The 13,445-nt window shown below is 50.7% G+C and overlaps 3 protein-coding genes across 4 annotated transcripts in view; 1 reads left to right on the top strand and 2 right to left on the bottom strand.

Moving 5' to 3' along the window:
- CAMK1 (calcium/calmodulin dependent protein kinase I) overlaps nucleotides 1-274 on the bottom strand; it is a 30,951-nt gene extending 30,677 nt beyond the window's left edge. The window contains exon 1 of the mRNA XM_063122239.1: nucleotides 154-274. The gene's annotated coding sequence lies outside the window, so the exon portion shown is untranslated. The remainder of the gene's footprint in view (nucleotides 1-153) is intronic.
- Nucleotides 275-2,884: 2,610 nt separating this feature from the next.
- On the bottom strand, nucleotides 2,885-12,422 carry TADA3 (transcriptional adaptor 3). 2 transcript variants are annotated; one of them, XM_063122116.1, is made up of 9 exons: nucleotides 12,317-12,422; nucleotides 11,479-11,698; nucleotides 10,514-10,764; nucleotides 9,202-9,307; nucleotides 6,954-7,095; nucleotides 6,483-6,586; nucleotides 6,102-6,211; nucleotides 5,357-5,542; nucleotides 2,885-5,160 (listed from the first exon to the last, which is right to left on the bottom strand). In XM_063122116.1, exons 2-9 carry the CDS (start codon nucleotides 11,683-11,685, stop codon nucleotides 4,968-4,970), a joined length of 1,299 nt encoding a protein of 432 aa, XP_062978186.1. In that variant the 5' UTR covers nucleotides 11,686-11,698; nucleotides 12,317-12,422; the 3' UTR covers nucleotides 2,885-4,967. The 2 variants fall into 2 exon arrangements, with proteins under 2 accessions (XP_062978186.1, XP_062978185.1); XM_063122115.1 differs by lacking the exon at nucleotides 12,317-12,422 and adding an exon at nucleotides 11,838-12,210.
- A 505-nt stretch (nucleotides 12,423-12,927) lies between these two features.
- The window catches only part of TTLL3 (tubulin tyrosine ligase like 3), a 37,902-nt gene continuing 37,384 nt past the window's right edge, over nucleotides 12,928-13,445 (top strand). The window contains exon 1 of the mRNA XM_063121628.1: nucleotides 12,928-12,998. Within this exon, the coding sequence (XP_062977698.1) occupies nucleotides 12,996-12,998 (3 nt within the window). The 5' untranslated portion in view covers nucleotides 12,928-12,995. The remainder of the gene's footprint in view (nucleotides 12,999-13,445) is intronic.

Below are 13,445 nucleotides of genomic sequence, written 5' to 3'. Positions count from 1 at the left end.
ATGTGTGCATCGGCAGGGAGACACAGAGGGGACAAAAGCCAGCAGAGACATAAAGAACCACGCTGCTGCAGTTCGGGTGATGCCGGACAATGCCACCCACCCATCTTCAATCGGTCCCCGCAGTCCCGAACTGCTCTCTTCACCTTTACTTACATGAGTGGAGAGAGGTTTGCTGTGGTGGCAGCGGCTCCTCCAGAGCGGCTGGGCTGGCGGAGGGAGCGGCTCTTGCGTCTCCCCCCACCCCACTTGCGCGCAGAGCTGGGAAAGGCGCCGATCCCCCTCCCTTGCCCGGCTGGCTCTCGCCCTACAGCCCCCCCGCCCAGCGATGTCGCCACGAGAGGGCGGAGCTGGGAGGCAACGGGAGCCAATCCGCAGCTCAGGAGGCGGGAGCAGCCTGGCGACGGGATTAAACTAAAATTAAACCTGGGCTGGAGACGGGGGTGGGGAAGGCAGAGCGGCTCCATTCATAAATACGCACGCACACACCCACCGAGGCTCCCTGGGGAACAGCGCGGTTTAGGGACGATCGCATGTAAGCGCGCTCCTCAGTGCGGTCCCGATCCTGCCCCCTCGGTTTCAACCTGGTTTCTCGACTCTCTCTTGCCAGCCCCTCCTCCAGGCCTACTTATTATTATTATTATTATTATTTATTTATATAGCACCATCAATGTACATGGTGCTGTACAGAGTAAAACAGTAAATAGCAAGACCCTGCCGCATAGGCTAGGTTTTCCTGGCTTCGCCCTAGCGAGGTTTAACTTCTTTCTTTTTTTAAACGAGAGAGGGCCTGCATGCCTGGAATTTCGGCCCTCGAAGCCCAGCCCTTGCCAATGGGTGCGTGTGTGAACATACCTGCACGTGTTCAGATGCACTTTTGCTTTTAATACTTCGTTCGGAATCTAGGAGTCAGTTGCAGCACTGGAAATTGGCATTGGCGTTCATTTTAATCCTCCGTGGACTCTTATCCCACCCCACCCCAAGGGAGTCCTGGATTCATTGCTGTGCATTCAATTTACAAAAAAAGAGTGCAAAAGCAGGATGGATCTCTTTTTAATAGCTAATCTTCGTTAAGTGTTCCCCACCATAATTTCTTTAAAAACAGAATGCAAAGGTCAACCCAAGAAGCAGAGTCTTTGCAAGAATCTCAGCAGCTTGCAAGCAACTGGTCAGCCATCAGAATCTGGCAAGTTATGCACCACCAGGATGAGACTTCTCTTCTAGGGTTAAAGTGAATTCTTCACCTTTCTACCTCCATCACCATAGGACTCTTCCCTATATCTTGCCAGTCACCACACTGTAAGGCAGCTTTTCCTAACCTTTGGCCCCCAGTGGTTAACAATAACTCCCATCATGTCAGCCAGCATGATCAGGAGTGATTGGAATTGTAGTCTGATATCTGAGGGGGCCCAAGTTTAGCTAACACTGCTGTAAGGCAACAGCTGTCCAAATCCAAAGCTAAGTGAGTACCACACTGCGCAGCAAACTGTCCACATTGGCACTATTACTAAAGAGTATATATGGTTACTGACCCATTTTACCCTCACAATTACCCTGTGAGGTAGGCTGAGAAATAGTAACTACCCCAAGCTGACTGAATAGGTGAATGAGGATTTGAACCTAGTTCCCCAAGAACCCAGGCCAACAGCCTTAACTGCTACACACACATTTTTGGCAAAGCAACAAAATCCTGAGCTGGGTGGGGTGGATGTGGCAGTAGGCTTGGAATTATTTTCTGATCACCGAAATTGTCATCCAGTGAATCCTGATGATCACTGGACTATGTATTTAAAAAGAACAAGTTCCTAGAACTCACGGTCAGAGGCTGATTATTTATGGCAGGATGCTTCAAAACTATTAAAGAGGTCAGGAATGGATTTTGTGTAGGCAGACTGTGATGGGGTGTTCACATCGCACAAATTCCACTGCCTCACAGTGGTTCCAAATCCTCTTCCCGCTGCCTTCCAATGTGTACAATCGCTTGAACAGCAACCTAACACTATTAGATTGTAAGCCTATGCGGCAGGGTCTTGCTATTTACTGTTTTACTCTGTACAGCACCATGTACATTGATGGTGCTATATAAATAAATAAATAAATTAATAATAATAATAATAATAATAATAACAACAACAACACTCCAACATAATAGCGCAACCAAAAACAAATGCAGCCAAAGTGTTAAAAAAAAAAGAAGCTCCATGAACACAACTCATCCCAATCATACTGATCAATGACATTTGGGTTCTGGGTCATTTCCCATAGAATCATAGAATAGCAGGGTTGGAAGGGGCCTACAAGGCCATCGAGTCCAACCCCCTGCTCAATGCAGGAATCCACCCTAAAGCATCCCTGACAGATGGTTGTCCAGCTGCCTCTTGAAGGCCTCTAGTGTGGGAGAGCCCACAACCTCCCTAGGTAACTGATTCCACAGTCGCACTGCTCTAACAGTCAGGAAGCTTTTCCTGATGTCCAGCTGGAATCTGGCTTCCTTTAACTTGAGCCCGTTATTCCGTGTCCTGCACGTAGTCTCCTACACACCATAGATAACATGAACATGAGTTTCATCACCCATGGAGATCTGTTTTTCTACTACTTAATCTTCTGCTTTATCCATTGGGCATGCTTTCCCCATATCCTCCTCTACAGGAAAGCATGGCACCGTTTGCACAATGTTAAATTCTAAAGAACTGTTTGGCAGGAAGTCACATGCTAAAACCTGGATACATTCCCAGACCCTTATCTTAGATTAACTGTATTGGGGTGGGGTGGGGGAGAAGAGAATGCAATCTGCACATATTTATGAAGTACTCCACTATGCAAACCACCCACACTTGAGCCTTTCCCACAGTTTAAAAAACACACCATCCAAGCACACACCACCATCAACTGTTTCTGTAGTAATGGGTTTATTGACACTCTGGGAGAATTCTTATGAGGCATCATCATGTTGACACGGACTGCAATACAGCAGAGCATGTGAAGAGTTCCTTTGACCCTACCCAAAATGTCAGTTCTTCCTCCTGGAGCCCCACTCCCGAAATTCAATTTTTAGTTTCAGGCTGTTCCCAAAGCCACCTCTTGTGCCGGATATGCGGTCTAAAACCTCTCAGGACACCTTGAAATGTGCTGGTAATGCGCGGGAGGAAAAGAGGTCCCCACGTGGGGTTTCAAAGACGGACATTGTACACTTGAGGAGACAGCCGGCAACAGAGAGTCAAACTTTCAGGAGTTGGTGGTGGATGACGCCAGCTGACCAAGCAGGCAGCGTCCAGGATAAATGCAGCAGCCTGCTCCAGTCCCCTTTAGCATGGGCATTGCAAATCTGCTGCTGTGCCTTATCATGCCCAACTGGGGTCGAGGACCCTTATGGCAGCATTGCGCTCTGGTAGAATACAGAGAGTGTGGCCACGCTCATCCTGGAACAGTCAATGGCACAAAGGGAGGCTTAGGCAAGGGGATGATACCAGGCAGGGCGCAGCAAGCTGCCAGGACTACACCGCAGAATCGCTCCTTGACAAATAGCCTTCGCCTGCACTGCGATTCGCCTCGCCCCAGTTCTCCTCCCCACCCCCACCCTGAAGCTTTCCATAGTTTGGCCAGACATGTAGCTGGTGGGATAGAGAGTTCTCTACACACAGGGAATGGCCTCCAGCCATCCAGGTGACCTTGGTTCTTCCCGCAGATCTGAGAATATGGCTCATTTGGGGCAGGGGTGGGTGGAAGACACTGCTGCCTGCTTTTTTTCAGAGAGGAGAATCTGCTGTTTTGCTTCTTCCCAGCTCACCATCTCAGGTCTTAAGCAGGTTTCATTTTTTGTTTTGTTTTTAAAGAGTGACCCCCAGGAACAAAACAAAGATTCTGGGAGAATGGAGAGGGCCTCTCCCGCGACAGCTGCCATCCTCACTACCAATTCTAGCTCCCTATTCGCAATTCTACTGCCCATTTGTGCATGCTTGGAACAGGCCCAGGTGGAGTCAAGCCCCTCGGTTCCATCCCTCCTCCCACCCAACTGCCCAACCTCCATCGCCCCAGTTCTCCCAGTACCTGTAGGTTTTCTTCAGCTTGGCCCTTTCCCTCAAGAACCCAGCGGCACTCCTATGCTCGGTTCCAGAGGCCAAGCCTTTCCTACGAACTCTAAGCGGACAGGGGAAGAGAAAGTGCATCACCCATCACTACTACCACCACAGGAAGAGGTCGAGCATAACAGGAAATAAGAGTAATGCCATCACAGACTCAGCAGCAACCGTGACCCACAATGCAGCAGTCCACATCCTCGACAGGGCTTGAGCCGTCATTGCATTTTATCCGCAGGCGAACAGCGAAGAAGTTCAACCACAACCCAGCAGGAGATGCATAATTCCCTCTACTGTTCAAAGCTGGGTACTGCAAACATCTACTTAAACCACTTACGGGACGGGGCTGACACCCAGGTTTCTGAGCTTCACAGGCAGCTTTAACTTTGGCCAAACCCCAGAAGTTGATGGAGCACAGCTGGTGCAGCCAAAGAAGTCAGTCAACGGTTCCCAAATGTACACCACTCAGGCACTGTGGGGGCATTTTTGCTCTCACCTATGAAACTCATCACCCCCTGTAGCCGTAGCCTCCAATTGTTCAGATGAGGCGGAGCAAAAGGAACCACGGCAGGAAAGACAACCCGCCAAGGCAGTCCACAAGAGCCACCTACAGCCAACTGGCCTCCTACAAATGACAAAGAGGGGGCTGCCGCTTTTTAGCGATGCAGGCCCCCCGTCTCACAGTGCCGACGCTCACAGCCACACGCAGAAAAAGGTAGCAAGCTGCCAAAGCCCCCAGCCTGCTGCAACATGGCCAGACAGGATGCGGAAGGGAGCCGCTACAGTCTTGTGTTTGCAGCTGGCACCTCCCTGAAAAGCCAGGGGCCTCTCCTATGGCTGAAGTGGAGGAGCCGGGCCCAGCGGCTGGCATTGAAACACCTCCCGCCCTCGGCGTTAGCCATCAAGCAGTTTGAGGATGCTCTCGCGCTCCTTGAGGCTCTTCCAGGCCTGGTCCTTCTCTTTCTTCGTTGGGGTGCGCTTCTTCTGGCGGGCTGCCATGATCTTGCGGAAGGCATCCATGACCTCGTTGTCTGCCATGCGCACACGCTGGCGCAGCTCTTGCCTGTGCAACTCCTCCTTGGCCAGCCTGCGAGAGGAACGGGGCAGGTGAGCAGAGGCTTCGTCCCGTCAGGCTCCTGGAGCCAACCCTTCGGTCCAGCCCTACGAGCGCTGGTTCAGAGCCCAAACCACCCCACAGGGAAAGAAAATCAGGAAAGGAGGGGGGGAAGCATCTCAAAGGCCAAGAAGGGGCTGTGTTATTTGGCTCTCCTCCCCCATCTCACCTGAGCAGCTCGCCTTTTTTGGCTCGGTTGTGGGTGCTCAGGGCTTTGAGTTCCGCCTGCCTCTTTCGCAGCTCGGCTAACACTTCGTCCTCCGAGTCCTCAGCAGGTCGGTCCTCTGACTCCAGCAGGCCTTGAGCAATCAGCTCTTCTTTGATCCGGCCTTCCAGAGACTTGGTGTGGGGCACGCTGGAGAGGGGAGGAGAACAGAGCTTGGTGAAGCTGGCCACCGCTTGAAGTTAAACACATCTTGACCGCCAGTTTTATTTATTTATTTGATTTGTACTCTGCCTTTCCGCCAAAAGGTGGCTAGCGGTAATACAACAGCGATTAAAATAAACTTCGTTAAAGCAATCATAGAAACAGTAAGATTATAAATACAGTTAAAAAACAGAATAATAAAGGAAACAAAACCAGCACTCAACCCAATAAAACCCACTTTAGCAAAGGACGCCAAAGACCCGCCTGAACGTCTTTGCCTGCTGTTAGAAGGACGGAGAAGGAGCCACCCTAGTTTCCCTTGGGAGGGAGTCCCAGAAAGACTGGTTATCTCTGCCGTTTTATGTGGTTAGGACTTTAGCCTCGGTATTTCCCCCCCCAAAAAAAGTTTGGTGCGCTGTGGCAGTTTGTACTATATGTTTGAGTGGTTAGCCACTTCTAAAAGGTCCAAAGAGGGGGGAAAGGAGGGAGAGATTTAAAAGAAAAGATTAAATGCCCCCATAGAAACTAAACACACAGTCATGCTCACCTGAAGGGCTTGTTCTGGCTGCGGGGGGAAGTGCTGGCGCCATCAGCTGCACAATCCTTGCCTGCTATTTCGGGAATAGGTGAATCTTCAATGGGGGAGATGATGTTCTCCTACATAAGAACATAAGAGAAGAGCCCTGCTGGATCAGACCAAGGGTCCATCTAGCCCAGCACTCTGTTCACACAGTGGCCCACCAGCCGTCAGCCAGGGACCAACAAGGCAGGACATGGTGCAACAGCACCCTCCCACCCATGCTCCCCAGCAAGTGCACACAGGCTTACTGCCTCGAACACTGGAGATATCTTACCCTTTGCCCCCCTCCCTATAAATCACGGCTTGCTGAAGCCAAAGAATGGCCAGGCCTGGATCTTCGCCACTTACTTCTACAAGCGCCTGCAAGAGACGCTGGGTCAGAGGACCAAAGGGGCAGCCGTCCTCAGGTTGCTCATGCTGGGACTCCGACTTCTTCAACAAAGCATCGACATCTGGAGCAGAGAGAAGGAGCAGGTGAGAGGCAGGCTGGTGGCTTTCGGTGCCGTAGGCAACAAATGGGGGACACCACACAGAAGGCCAGCTATGGGCACGTGTACTGCAGTGGGATTGTTCAGGATTCCCGTCGAGCCAGAAACCTTTTAAGTGTGTCGGCAGACCAAAGGAAGGAGGCTTATACTGAGCCAGATCAAGACGAGGACTGACAAACCTTAAGGTCCTATTAGCCAAAACAGCTCTCAAGCCCCAAACCTTTTCACCCGGGAATCCCTGACTGGGGATCAAACCTTGTTTATATATAAATCACACTACATACATACTGAACTGCAGGCCCCTCCCATTCCCCAGAGAAGCTCCAGATACCTTTAGTGTCCAGCTCCGTCAGCGGCCCCAAGATGCCTTTCTTCTTATCGCCAGTCGCTGCAGCCCGAGCCCCATCCTTCTGCTCTTCGAGCATGTCTTCCTGGGCCCAGCGCTGGGAGTAATGCTTCCCCAGGGGCGGGATCTATAAAGGCAGGCCAACAAGGCGTGAGCAAGTGTCAGCTCAGAAGATGGGAAGTACTGCGAAAAATAAGTCCAGCTTTGCCTCACTCCTGATCAGTGCCCCATAGGTTTGCCCCTGCGGCAATGTGACTCCCTCCAGGCTAATGCTACTCTTTCCTCCTCCCTCTCACTGAGCCGCTATAGCCTCTTATCTCAACTGATCACAACCCAAGCTCCCTATTCCCACAACTGGTCTAACCTGCTGCATATAGAAGTCAGCTATCCCTCAACAAGTCAGGCATCCTCTTTTTGTGATGCTCCCATCACCTCATCTCAGGTAAGCAAAAACAGCGATAAGAAAAGACCAGAAAAGGTCCACTTGACACCCAGGACACTTATCCTATGTGCCCAATGGCAGGACCAGCCTTCTCAAGCACAGAGGAGCCGCATACATGGGGGAAGAAGCAACAGAGCCTATGCTCAAATGTTTAATGTTGCTAGCAAATGCTTCCTCAGAGAGAGCTGGGGCTATTCTACATCTTTACTTCCGAAGCATCACACAGCATGCTCAATGCAAACAAATAAATATATTTTAAAAGAACACTTCAGCATTCCTATGCTTTATACATTTTAACAGCTCTGATTGGGCTTGAGTTTACTCTGCCCAGGTGAAAAGTTATTAGTGGGTACAGAATTCAGCACCCTGATGCTCTTAGCTTCCTTTTAAAAGTTTCTGGAACTCAAGACTAATAGTAGATTTGAAAGTGCGCTGAAATCTTAAGAGGACCGATCACGGTCTGAGCAGGATTTCCAGTATCAAGGAGAACTGCCTATTCCCTTGACCATTTCCAACACTAGCAATGAGCATACTTTACACAAGCAACAGAATTCAGCTTTCCTGGGTGCAGAATTTTTTTTTCTTCAGTACAGAGGTTAATGTGGTAGACCTTACACCCAGCAAGAAAGATGCAATCTGATAATTACAGTACAACAGGGGGCACAGATTAATTTCTAGCCCAGGACTGGGCAACTTGCAGCTCTCAAGGTTTTGGCCTTCAACTCCCATCATAAGAACATAAGAAGAGCCCTGCTGGATCAGACCAAGGGTCCATCTAGTCCAGCACTCTGTTCACACAGAGGCCAACCAGCTGTCGGCCAGGGATGAACAAGCAGGACATCCCTCACCACTGATTATTCTGTCTAGGGTAGATGTGAGTTGAAGGTGAAAACATCTGGAGGGCCAGTAGCGGCTCGCCCCTGCTGTAACACCTACTCTACAACAGGGCTGTAGACTTCAGGCTTGTGGAATCTGCTTTGCTTTTCATTTAAACCCCAAGAACCACCTTTGCCAGGGGCAAATGTCAGACACGTAAAATTAAGAATTCTGAGCCCGATTTTGTTTTGAGAACTCAGAAATCCCAATCAACCTTCTGCCCACCCCCACCCAACATAATGGTTATTCCAGTCCCAAAGGCAGCCCCCAGAACCCTACCCCAGATCATCTAGTGCAGTTTCTGGCTCAGGTGCACGGAAACGCTGGTGAAACAAAGGGCTACGTGATAGGAAACAAGGACACTTGGTCAAGAACATAAGAAGATCCTTGCTGGATCAGACCAAGGGTGAACCGCTGAGAGAGCTTCGACTATTGGGCGGTAGAAAAATGTAATAAATAAATAAATAAATAAAGGGTCCATCTAGCCTAGCACTCTGTCCACATAGTGGCCAACCAGCTGTCGACCAGGGATCAACAAAGCAGGACACGGTACAACAGCACCCTCTCACCCTTGTTCCTCAGCAACTAGCGTGTATAAGTTTACTGCCTGAAACTGAGTGTGGCACATAGCCATCAGGACTAGTAGCTGTTGATAGCCTAAGTACGGTCGCACCATAGATTTGTATAAAGGCAGTATGATACTGGCCGTTTTATTCTCAATTCCTTTTCTTATCATGCCTAACATGGAGTTTGCCTTCTTCACAGCAGCTGCACTCCGCCCTGACATTTTCATCGAACTGCCCCCCTGCCCACTTTCTTTCTTGGTTGGTCCCCGCCAGCTCAGATCCCATCAAGTGATACTTGAAGAACTAGCTGGCAGGGTGAATAAAGTGCTCCTCTAAGGGCGGTTTTTACCTTGTAGTGTTCAGCTTCGTCTTCCGGAGGCTTGAGCAGCTCTTCTAGGGTACGCACCTCCTCACTGGTGAGGTCAGCACAATATGGCTCCACAGAGGCCCAAAACCTGCAAATGAAGAGCAGGACACAAACACTGAGAAACATCTAAAGCTGCAGCTCAAGGCAGATTGGCTGGCACAGGCGACAGGAGCGCACAGCCTGAACCCATGGAAGTTTGGGGAGCACAGGGTGAAGGAAGAGAGGATGTGTGCTGAACTTTCACCAGACTTCCCCAACCTGGCACCCTCCAGATGTGTCGGACTACAACACCTATTATCCCATCAGGGGCTATGCTGGCTGGAGATGATGGGAGTTGTAGTCCACCACATCTGGAGGGTGCCAGGTTGGGAAAGGCTGACTAACACAAAGGGGAACAGCAACTGTGTTGAGTGTCATTCATGAGCCAACATACTTATACGAGGCCATGAGCCTCAGCCTACGATTCTCCACTGCTGCGTTTTTGCATAATCACTTAGAAGTGCTCATTCCCCACGTTTCCTCTGCACACTGGGAGAGATCATCTTAGAATGAGTTAAGTTTGATCTACTTCACTATAATCTTAGGTCCTTACAACACATATGCTCACTGCAGATCGAAGCATTTTTTATTGTCACTGCCATAGGGAACCCATTGCCTCTCCAGCTGCCATTTTTGCGGTGGCAAAGGCAAGCCTTCTGGAAAGCCATGAGGAAGGGACAAGCTCCAAGAGCATCCTCACAAACAAGAAATTCAGGAGTGCCGTTTTGCTCTTTAAAGAGATATACGTATCCCTGCAACCTCCAATTACTCTTTTCTCAGTGGGAACAGAAATTGATGTGCGTTAGGCTGAAGTAACTGTTTGTGTACACATGCCCTAAGGAAGTACCTAGACCAGGGGTCAGGAACACGTGGGCCATCAGTCGCATGCGCCCCATCTCCATTGACCCCCGGATTCATTTTTAAAAATTCAAAGCAAACACACTAATTTAATTGCAAACAAGCTGATTTTGACCCTTTGAGCGCGCCACAACCACTACGGACACAGCTTTTTTGCTTTTGAAATTAGGCTAAGGGCTGCATAAAGCCCAACAGCCATAAGATGTCCAGCTCTGCTGTAAAAGGTCGCTGACAGCATAGAAGCATTTCTGCATGGTGCACCTCAAAATAGCAACTTGATATTATTATAGTTATTAACTTTATTATTATTATTGTCATCATTAGTATTATTTTTAACTTTATTACTTATTATTATTGTTATTATTATTAGGATTAGGGAAATCCCTATCCCACATACCTATTAGGCATGTCATTTTTGGGAATACGGGGGACATCAATGGGGTCATCTGGGAATTCATACTCTTGGATTTTAGGCTGCAGGTTCGTAGTTTTAGGCCGGCCAGGGCCCGGCCTTGTGCTGTGACCTCCTTTCCCTTCCAGCTTCTGCTTCTTGGTTTTATGTTTGATAGTAATGATGCTCAAGTCATGTTCCTTGCCCAGCTTCATAAATCTTCTGTCCCCTTTCTTATCTTGCCAGTCTGTCAGGATCTGGAAGAAAAAAACACCCAGCATCACTGTTAAAAGATAGGGGCTGCAATCTCCTTGGCTGCAGTGACTCCTGTGCTGCATTTCTCTTTGCACAGCAGACACCAGATCTAGATCTGCCCATGGCGGTCATGACCAAAAATCAGAACAGTGAGAACAGCGAAAAGAGTTAGACAGGACTTCTGCATTAAATAACTCCTAAGCTAACTGAGAGGCAATGTCCTCCAGAGAATAAACAATGGCATTATTTCATGATGCAGCTTTCTCCCCTATTGTGCATAGGGGAGAAAGGCTATTGGGTGGTATAGAAATGTAATAAATAAATAAATAAATCTGATCCCCAAAGGCCACGTAAGTTTAGTACTTCAAGACCTTGATGGCTTCCTAGTGGACCATAACCCTGATAAAGCAGGAAAAAGGAACATGTGGCCCCGCAGGTGCTGTGAACTGCAACTCCCATCAGTCCTAGCCAGCATAGCCAATGGTGAAGGGTGATAGGAGTTGGAAGTCCAATAACATCTGGAAGGCCACACATTCCCCATCCCTGTGACAGAGGTAGCCAAGAGACCACATAGGCTATGAAATCTGCATGGCAGGACGCCCAACGTAGGCAACAATTCCTGTATTAATTGTGTGTACCTAGAACCAGGGCAGCAGCCCTGGGGCCTGTAAGCTAAAGCCTCTCCATTCTATGTTGCGGCTAGATTACCGTCTGACCTGGGTCTCAGTCTCCAATACCCGAAGTCGGCGGCTAGCAGAAGACAGCAGCGTTTCGAGCTCCAGCTGCAACGTGTCGAGTTCTTCAATGCCGATGCCATCATCCTCGGAACGGGCCAGGACAGCTGTGTAGCGGGGGCACACCTTTTGATGGTCCACCGATTTAAAATCGTGGAATTGAAGTGGGCAGTCCTTTAGCTCAGACATGGTGCTGTCAGGCCTGTAAAAAGGAAACGCAACATGAACCACCTGCAACAAATGCAGATGCAACAAAAGAGACAGTGCCTGCTCAAGGCAGAGAACAGTGAATAAAATTATCATTAGGGGATTGGAGAGAAGTTAGCCCAAGAAATGCTTACCCTACCAAAAAAATTGGGACAGGGAGCTGTTCACAGCCAGGAAATGTGCAAAGGTGGAGATATCATTTGCAGATCTCATACAATTGGAGAGTAAGAGGCACAAGAGTTGGATCACAAGGGTAGGGTCAGTGAAATTGCTGGGGCTGCAGGAGGAGAAGGGGGGAAAGATTGAGAGGAGGCCAGGAGGAGAACGGAGCAATACAGAAGAGGCGTGCAGGGGTGACGCTCTGCAGGGGTAGCCAGATGTGCAAGAGGTCTTGAAGAAAACGCAAAGCGGTGGGAGTTGAGGGTTGGATCTACCCCAGGAAAGGGCACAGAAAGCACCAGCGGGGCGAGCACGGAGGACGGTGCACGATGGACAAAAAGGAGCCGAGTGAATGAAGGGGGGCGGACACAGGCCGAGAGGGGGCGCTGGAGGAGAAGGGGCAGATTCTTAGGGTAGCTTCCGGCTCGTGGGGCTCCTTCCGGGTTACACCCACCCTGAGCGCGCGGGCAGGGGAAGAGACGCAGCGCCGCGCCGTATCCCCGGGCGATCGGGGGCGCGCGCGGGCAGGGCCGGGGAGGGGGAAGAGTGCAGAACGAAGCTCCTCCGCGGAACGCCGCTTCCTCCCCCCTGAGCTCCACCCGCGTCCCTTCCGGCCCCTCCCGCGGTACCGCCGCCTCCTCATTGGCCAAACTCTCCTTCTACCGTCCCGCCCCCGTGGGCTGAGAGCCAAGTCGTGTGGGTGGTGGGCGCTTGCTTCCTTTCGCCCCCCGTGATTGGTTGCTCCCTTTTGATCACGCCCACGCCTTCTCTTGTTCCCAAATATGGAGCTAGGGAGGCTGGGTTATACCAACTGACATGCGGGGGGGGGAGAAGGGACGAACGGAATGAAAAGGAAACCGCGCTTGTCACGCGCGTGAGGGTGTTTAGATCCCCCTCAGTGCTATATGAGTAAGTTTATCCCCACCACCCCCACCTCTGTTCTACCAAGTCGGAGGGAGGGAGTGAAAGGAACGAGGCGGTGGGGATCTAGAACACCCACCCACGCCCCGAAAGTTTTGGAACGGTCCAGATGTTCCGGAAGTGCAGGTCCTTTTTTTTCTTGGCGGGGGCGACTTCCGCTTCCGTTTTCGGGACCCAGAGCCGAGGCTGTCGCCGCTGCCGCCTCTGCAACCATGGTGAGTGAGTGGGTGGGTTGGTGAGTGAGAGGGGTCGGCTGGGGGCTGGGCTGGACAAGGTGAGCGTCCGTTGGACGAGGGTGGGGGGAGGTGCAAGAAAAGATGAGGGTTGGCTTTGGGGGAGAGGAAGGGGAAGCGTTGGCTGACTGCGCCGGGGAGCTGAGTGTGAGGCTTGCCCAGGGAGAAGGGAGGAGGAGGAGGAGGAAGGGGGGCTGTCAGTGGGGGGCAGCTTGCCAGTGTGGCAGGGGAAGACGCGGGGGAGACGCTGTCATAGTGTTTCGGTGGGGATTGGGGGCTGCGGTGGGGAACTGCACGGGTTGGAGGCTGCTGCATCCCCTCAATTAAAAGCATTTGAGGCAGCAGCGCTGAGGAAGAAACTTCCTCCCTGAGAGTTCGAGAAGCTGCTACTCGTTATTGGAGACCCCATGGTGGTAGTTTCTTTTTCCA

The sequence above is a fragment of the Elgaria multicarinata genome, chromosome 3, assembly GCF_023053635.1.
Source record: "Elgaria multicarinata webbii isolate HBS135686 ecotype San Diego chromosome 3, rElgMul1.1.pri, whole genome shotgun sequence".
NCBI classification, from domain to species: domain Eukaryota; kingdom Metazoa; phylum Chordata; class Lepidosauria; order Squamata; family Anguidae; genus Elgaria; species Elgaria multicarinata.
This window is presented reverse-complemented; position numbering and strand designations above follow the sequence as displayed.

Bases quoted from the DNA above. Each gene is read 5' to 3' on its own strand.
- TADA3 (XM_063122116.1), bottom strand. From the start codon at position 11,685: ATGTCTGAGCTAAAGGACTGCCCACTTCAATTCCACGATTTTAAATCG. The intron at 7,096-9,201 runs GTAAAAACCGCC...CTGCCTTTATAG, and splicing joins ACGAAGCTGAACACTACAAG to ATCCCGCCCCTGGGGAAGCA. The intron at 5,161-5,356 runs GTGAGATGGGGG...TTCCTCTCGCAG, and splicing joins AAAAAAGGCGAGCTGCTCAG to GCTGGCCAAGGAGGAGTTGC.